The sequence below is a fragment of the Trachymyrmex septentrionalis genome, unplaced genomic scaffold (genome assembly GCF_001594115.1).
Source record: "Trachymyrmex septentrionalis isolate Tsep2-gDNA-1 unplaced genomic scaffold, Tsep1.0 scaffold82, whole genome shotgun sequence".
NCBI lineage: Eukaryota > Metazoa > Arthropoda > Insecta > Hymenoptera > Formicidae > Trachymyrmex > Trachymyrmex septentrionalis.
In genome coordinates this window covers 85,719-93,698 of record NW_017306008.1, presented here as the reverse complement: position 1 = coordinate 93,698, position 7,980 = coordinate 85,719, and the positions used below count along the sequence as shown (strand labels likewise).

Sequence of the window (7,980 nt, the reverse complement as noted above, 5' to 3'; positions counted from 1 at the left end):
TTTTATCTTTTTAACTTAACACTACCCAACCCTGTTTAAATATTTTGCTTATTATATTAATAATATAAAATGTATATAATATGTATATATATATGTAATTATAATTTTGTTAAATATACTATAATTTAAAGGTCAATAAAATTTATGCGTCCTGCTTAATCATGCTTGGCAAGACTCAAAACTTACCTTCAGCGCAAATTAAAAATAACACTCGTAACAATTACAGAAACAACTGAACCATATTCATTTCTTTGAAAGAAATTGACGAGACATTTTCTGTAATTAAGATTCTCATGTTTCCCCTCTTCAGCGTAAAGTCCTCTCAAAGCACGTACGAAAGTCTCGTCAATTTTCAAACTTCGGTTGTTGTTCGAAGGTTAAATACAATCGAAGATTCTTAATGCAATGTTCTCGATCTAATAGATGCCGCGAAGACGGATCCGTGATATTCTACAATATTCTGTCGATCCTTCACGGTCCATCGCCGGGCAGAACAATGACTCGCGACGGGATATCAGGAATGTGTGTATGGCACCTACTCCGTCTAGTCATCGAAGCTCGCCATGTTTCGGCCCTTCGGCGAGATCCACATTCCACATTTGTCAATGCTGTCTGCTCGACTCCGAAATTCGAAGTCCAATCACTCCTCAATCTTCTGTTCCTCGTACACCAGCGCACCAATGTCCATTTTAATGATCTGGAAACTAAGTTCCACATTTATTTTACGAAACTGTCGATAAAGTCGTAACAAGAGAGAAAGCCATACCCATTCCATTTCTTAAATGAGTACGTGTCAAATAAAAATGTATATAAATGTTTACAGAAAATTAAAAATATAGTTGTATTTTTATTTAATATGTTTCATTATCATGTAATATCATAATTTATTTACTATAAGTTCCATCGTTTTCCGAAAGACGTCAATGTTAAAATAATGAAAAACTTGTGAAAAAAAATGTCAATGGGCGAGTTCAAGACGGTAAAGCAGCTAAGCATGCTCACAGAGCGATTGAGTATGATTGGTTGGATCTATAATTAACAACCAATTATGTTCATTTACTCGGCGAGCAGGCTAACCGCTTTGTCAACTTGAACGCGTCCAATGTTAAAAATGATATGTATATAATTAATCTCTTGGCGACACGGCAATAAGTTACAGTCATAATATATATCAAAATTTGTACATTGCTTGCGCTCAAATCAACAAAGCGACTTGTCTGCTCGCTGAACAAATAAGCATAATTGGTTGTTACTTATAGATCCGACCAATCATATTCAATTACTCGGTAAGCATGCCTAGCTGCTTTGTTGTCTTGAACTCGCCCATTGGCTGCATTCAAGATATACACAGAAAAAGCAGCTTTGCAACAGTTGTAAAATTCTTAAAGATGATTGGTTTATATATTTAAATCCAGTGAAGAACCAAGAGCAAAACCAATCATATTAAAGAATTTAACAACAGTTGCAAAGCTATTTTTTTCTGCTAAATGCAGCCAATCAATATGATTGGTTAAGTTACTTATAGATTTAACCAATCCCATTCAATCACGCTCAGCAAGCAGGCTAGCAGCTTTGTCCGACTTGAACGTGGTCATTGATAAAAGCGACTATTGGCAGGAGCTAAGGGGAGGTAGACGTGTTGCGCAGCGCGCATGTGCGAGTGGGAAAGCCGGTCTGTGGGTCGCAACATCGCGCCGGATGCGAACGGATCCGAAGGACGCCGGGAATCGCGAATGGCCGGCACGTCGCGCCGGGCGAGGATGCGGGAAAATGGCGGCGGCGGTGGAGTCGTGCGAGGTGAAGTGCGCCGACGTTCCGCGCGACGTTGAGAACACGACAGCGGATCGAACGGACGAGCCGCGCGCAGCGACGCCGCGCCGGCAGGCCGAGCTTTACCAATTTCGCGCCGCTGACCTGCTGTACTACGCGTCCTCGGTCGCTTTCTTTCTCGCGGACGTAGCAACAGGTGAACAAAGAGTGGCCACATACATATACACACATATATACACACACACACACACGTGCACGTGGTACACGCGTGTGCGTGCGACACGGGGTGTCCTGCGACTCTCCTAATTTCGATCCGGGTTGACAGGTCCGTTTGAGGCACAGTCAAACACCCCGAAGTTGCGGTCGAGCCGAATGGAGCGAACTTCAGTTCGATTGCAAAATTTGTATTCTTTCATTATTTTTGATTCTATTAAGCAAACAATTTTTAATTTAAAAAATCTAGCAAGTGAAAATATCTATTGGAGCCTTCGCGGTTTTTAGGCGTAAATTATGTACTCATAAGTCGATAAGATACAATAATTTTTTGAGGCGCAATCGAACGCTCTGAAGTTGCGGCCGAATGGAACGGAGCGAATTTTAGTTCGATTGCAAAATTTGTATTCTTTCATTATTTTTGATTCTATTAAGCAAACAATTTTTAATTTAAAAAATCTAGCAAGTGAAAATATCTATTGGAGCCTTCGCGGTTTTTAGGCGTAAATTATGTACTCATAAGTCGATAAGATACAATAATTTTTTGAGGCGCAATCGAACGCTCTGAAGTTGCGGCCGAATGGAACGGAGCGAATTTTAGTTCGATTGCAAAATTTGTATTCTTTCATTATTTTTGATTCTATTAAGCAAACAATTTTTAATTTAAAAAATCTAGCAAGTGAAAATATCTATTGGAGCCTTCGCGGTTTTTAGGCGTAAATTATGTACTCATAAGTCGATAAGATACAATAATTTTTTGAGGCGCAATCGAACGCTCTGAAGTTGCGGCCGAATGGAACGGAGCGAATTTTAGTTCGATTGCAAAATTCGTATTCTTCGATTATTATCTACTTCGATGAAAAATTTGAAATTTTGAAAATTTAATACGAATAAAGTATCTATTGGAGTGTCTCGGCACAGTTGTTGGTGCGTAAATTGTGTATTCATAACTTAATTGTCAATTCTCAATCAATTGGGATGTACTTATCAAACGAAGGTAAAGTAAACGCAGAATTTAAATTTTAGTTAGAGCTTCCATTTTCCAAAGATATATATATATATATATATAATGTTGATGATTGCAAAAAAATAATCGCGCTGAATAAGAAATTGTATCGATATTTCACGGTAAGTTAATTTGTGAAATCTGACACTAAAATTTGAGACCGCGGGACACCCTGTATGCTTACGTTAGCTTTGTTTATGTCAATGACGTTAGCAAAAAGTATCACGATTGCAAAATCATAACTTTTCGAAAGAATATTGTATCACAATCTGTCTTTCTTAAAGTTTCATGTATATCGGGATTACAAATAAAATCTTAAAATAAATACTAAAACAGAGTATTGTAGTTTTTTAATTATATTTTTATATTTTATATTATATCGTTATATATATATATATACGAGTATAATTTTATTATTCTATACGGTTGCATTTTTAATGCTAAAATAGCAAGAGGAGATAAGAACTTATACATTTTAGACTTATAGTTATAATTAACAAAATAAATAATTCTAAAAATTATTTTTTATTTGTATATAATTAATATTAATTATAACTTTATTATATTTTACATTTATAATTATAATTAACACTAAAAATAATTATATGTGATAGAACTCGCGATACTTTTTGCTAACGTCTTTCAATGTGCTTTTTGTGCTGAAATCGTCTAAATGTCACATACTGGTAAAACTTGTTTTTGCACACTTGCTCAAAGCATGCGCGGGAAAGCTTCTGTCTTCGTAAACCGAACACCTTGTAAGATATTTTTCGCACACACAGACAGCATTGTATGTGTGGAATACCTTTTGCAAGGCCACTTAGCGTGGGGATGCTTTGCAATGGGTTTCACCGTCTTACCCGCTTGTGTTACCCAACTATTTAGTTTGAGATGGCATCGCAGCGACGGTTCCCTACGGACTGTTCACTGGTTGCTGCACATCCTCCTACTTGGCTTTTTGCACAGGTACTTTATGTTTATTTTTGCGCAGTTTTTTCCATAAATTCTGGCGATTTATTGTTCGTAAATTAATGTGTACGAACACAGCATATATTCTCTACTAATAATAAATTATTATCAATTTATATTTATTTTCAGGTACTTGACCTTGCTTTGCACTGCGATGCACTCTTTGAGAAATAAGTCCGGCTTCAGCAAGGACAAGAATTGGGTGTATCGGCAAGAAAGCGATGTATGTATGTTGCACTTGTTTAAGTCGTTTATGGGGGCTGCTCCGCAATTGATATTGCAGCTATATATCATTACGATGTTGAAACATGCGCCGTTTTGGACGAGTAAGTGTTATCTTTAGTTATAAATTATTTTATTTTATACTTTATATAATACAATGATGTGTGCATATGTTTAAATGTAAATATTAATGTTGGAAAGATCAGAGAGATTCCTTGTTGGAATAGTTTTTCACAGTTTCGGCATTAGACTTTTTAAATAAATAATAATTATTATTTAAAAACACTAAGATGATAGAGAGAATCTTTATTTATCTTTTTATATCAGGAACAACACAAAAGTTGCACCAATACTACTGCAATATTCCTTCAACATTGTATGTTGCAGCAATATTGTAGAGATTTTGCAGCGATATTCCTGCAAATTCTGTGCAATATGTGAAGGGAAAAGCTGAAGAATAATACAAACTAAAACGCTTGAAAAATCTGCTTGCCTCATTTTGAATCAGATTTCTCTTTTTTTTTGCAATATTTGTTTGATTTAAATAAAACTTAGGAAGAATATCTACGTTATAAAAGAGATATTTTGCAATAACTTTTTCATTATTTCTTTCACAATAAATAAATGGAATGCAATACTTGATAACGAGTCCTGGTCTTTCTTTGTTAAGTCCCAATGTTATTACAAAGGATTTAAAATCTAAGAGAAACAAAAACACATTTTTTTAAAATGACATTTATTCAACATACATTTTAACAAATAAAGTATTTTTTTTAAGAATCTGAAAAAAATGAAAAAAATTTAATAAGTTCTTACATTATATCACATTTAAAATGTTCATGAAGTTTTATTATCTCTTGACCTGTCAGTATAAAAACGTCATGTAAAAACTGAGTTATCTGATCAACAGAGACACTGATAATATTAAACAGACGAATAGTTGAACAATTTATAATCGTTTTCATAAATTTTGTAAACCTCATTGAGAAGCGATCGCGGTATCTCCTTGATGTATTCATTTAGTATTTTCCTGGTGGTCGTACCCAATGGATTAATATTTCGCGGATAATTTGTCTCATATAGGTATCCGTTCAGATTGGCATCCTGTATGAAAAAGTTCTGATCTCTGTCCAAGGTTTCGAACTTGATAATGTAGTCGTAATTGATCATGCAGGGTTCACAGGTGCGATAATATGGCACCCAGTGCTCGTCAAAGTACTTCTCATTGACTATAAATTGTAGAAATTCGGTAAATGTTGGTTCTAATCTCGTCGTGTTACCGGATTCACGGTATTTGAGTACAATGCGCCGACCGAAGCGTTTATAATAATATTCGCGATTCTGCATATGCTCCAACTTGTCTCTATATGCGGATAAGAGACGTTCCAGTGGATGTCGCACAATGAGGAACTTCTTCGTTTTGTTCATTTTCTAAAAATTGTTCAAAAAAGTTTACAATTTAACTTGTCACTCTTTATTTAAAAATTCTTTAGAATTAGATTTGATTCTTTTATCTAAAAAAACTATTATTTTGTGTCTAATAATTAACTCTTTTGTTAGGAATACTTTAAAAAATTATTTTATAAGATTCTCTTCTATTGTTATGTAGATTTTTTGCTATCTATAAATTTTTTATCTAAGATTTTTTTTTATTGCTATCTACAGATGATGACTAGTCAGTCATGAATTTGGGAGACAAAGTACAATTTTTACCTCATAAGTCTTATTAAAATCCGCATCCTGCTGAAACTTCTGCCTCACGATATCGCTGACCTGCGTAAGATTGCGACGCACCAAGTCTATAGTAGCGTCCGTCAAAGTGCCTTTTAGAACAGCGAAATAATTCATCCACGTGGAACTCGCCGCCTTGTATATCGGACACCACGACACGTTGTGTTCCCTTCAAATTATTTTGAATCAAAATTATTTGTAGAAAAAATTATTGCATTTTTTAATAATTCTTTCTCATTAAACTTTCTTGCAATTTGACGCGAAAATCTGATAAAAATATTTTAATCCTTTTGAATTAAATTTCTACGCTAAAAAATTAAGAAATCACCTATTTTGCCCTCCAAAAATAGACAATTTTCAAAAGAGTAACTTTATCAAAAATTGTCATTTTAAAGCTTGAAGTCTCTACTTTTCAGGACAATATTAAAATCATTATCTAAAGTGTCATTTTGAAAAAAAGTAGATACTTCAAGCTTCAAAATGTTTTTTTTTAATCATTTTATTATGATAATTTTTGACGAAGTTACACTCTCTTAAAATTCCCTATTTTTAGAAGGCAGAATAAATAATTCTTTAATTTTTTTTGGTATAGTATATATTTTATATCTAATGATCATTAAATGTATAATTTTTAAGGAACTTTTTAACATCTCCCTCGCTTACATGTCGATAATCATATTCGTCAGCGTAGCGTCCGTGGGCGATTTCTTTGTGTCGATTGTCTCACACATTCGTGCCACCCACCACCTTCTCCTGTCCAACTCATGCCTAACATCCTCCATCTGATTTCGTGACATCGGAGCTCGCGGCATTATTTCAGACGCGACGGTGCGTGCAATAGATGCATATTTCGGCGATGCATACTTCAGCGTTGCGACCGGCTCTATGTTTGTCTCCTCCATATACGCTAAGTTCACTAGTATTAACAATGTCATAATCGTCGCTAATATCGCGACTGACTCTATCACCGTGACTTGTTTCTACGAATAAAGAATCATTTTGTTTTCTCCGTGTGAAGAATTGTAAAAAGAGAAGTGCGGAAAGAGATCATACGAGGGTTACGTGGCTCAGAGAGGAAGACACGATTGATCTGGGACATATTGTGATTCGTATTCATACTTTGCTTTTATCAATAAATGCGCGATTTATTTTGTAGATTCTACAGTATGTGTAAACATGGGAAGAACAATTTTGGATGATCAAAAACTATGCTGGATATAGAATAGAAAGTAATTTTGAAAAAACTTTTTTGCAGTATGCTTATCATTTTTTAATTTCCAACATCATTATTTTGATAGTCCAACAATTATTTTAAATCTATATTTAGTAATATTTTAGCTCTTTCAATAAAACTATTCTTTTCTATACTAAATGCGCGCAGTTATCGATAAAAGAGATATGAATGTTCGTGTTCCTACCTGTATTGACGAAAGGAGTTTTTTTGAATAGTAATAAAAGCCGGTTTTTAGTCCCGGATAAATCGTCGAATTTTTATTTTCATTCGACGTTATTATTTTGAGCGTTAGTATTTTATATGATGTGTGCATCGTGCCATGTCACGTGTATGATTCACTTGTAATGATAAAACACCATTTTAATGAATCGCTGAAGAACACTGCTGGAAATTATGTTGTACCGCTATACCATCGATGCTGTGCTCGAAAACCAGAACATTTGTGAATCCGTAATGAATCACGTATACTATTCTTTCGTTTCCTCTTTTGTGACCCGCCTCCGCAGATAACAGAAAAAAGGATGGAATATCACTCTGTTTATCTATTTATTCCTGGACAATGCATGAACGCAACGATACTATGACAAATTCCACAAAACGAGGGACTCTCTCGTCCTCCTCCACAGTTTTAAATATAAAAGCGACTAAGAGTGCGAAGCGTTGCGAAGCAATGTCGAAGCGTATTCAAAAATAGCCGAAAAGAAGGCAGTAGTCCATCACGGACAATAGCCACAAAAACATATAGTAGTGCTTTGGTATCTTTAATTTTATTTTTTTATTACACTTCTCTCAATTACCTCCAAATTTTGTTTAATGAATAATAATCATCGCGATA

The 7,980-nt window shown here is 34.7% G+C and overlaps 3 protein-coding genes across 5 annotated transcripts in view; 1 reads left to right on the top strand and 2 right to left on the bottom strand.

Moving 5' to 3' along the window:
- Positions 1-602, bottom strand: part of LOC108754914 (ubiquitin-protein ligase E3C) — an 8,380-nt gene extending 7,778 nt beyond the window's left edge. Inside the window, exon 1 of the mRNA XM_018497581.1 lies at positions 187-602. The gene's annotated coding sequence lies outside the window, so the exon portion shown is untranslated. The remainder of the gene's footprint in view (positions 1-186) is intronic.
- A 1,122-nt stretch (positions 603-1,724) lies between these two features.
- LOC108754910 overlaps positions 1,725-7,980 on the top strand; it is a 10,030-nt gene continuing 3,774 nt past the window's right edge. For 2 of the 3 annotated variants that reach the window (XM_018497575.1, XM_018497573.1), the window contains exons 1-3: positions 1,725-1,966; positions 3,772-3,955; positions 4,088-4,284. In XM_018497575.1, coding sequence (XP_018353077.1) covers positions 1,771-1,966; positions 3,772-3,955; positions 4,088-4,284 — 577 coding nt within the window. In that variant the 5' untranslated portion in view covers positions 1,725-1,770. The remainder of the gene's footprint in view (positions 1,967-3,771; positions 3,956-4,087; positions 4,285-7,980) is intronic. The other variant, XM_018497576.1, reaches the window with a different exon arrangement.
- Positions 4,998-7,869, bottom strand: LOC108754912 (carbohydrate sulfotransferase 11-like). The gene is made up of 4 exons (XM_018497579.1): positions 7,330-7,869; positions 6,575-6,891; positions 5,894-6,080; positions 4,998-5,611 (listed from the first exon to the last, which is right to left on the bottom strand). Exons 1-4 carry the CDS (start codon positions 7,456-7,458, stop codon positions 5,105-5,107), a joined length of 1,140 nt encoding a protein of 379 aa, XP_018353081.1. The 5' UTR covers positions 7,459-7,869; the 3' UTR covers positions 4,998-5,104.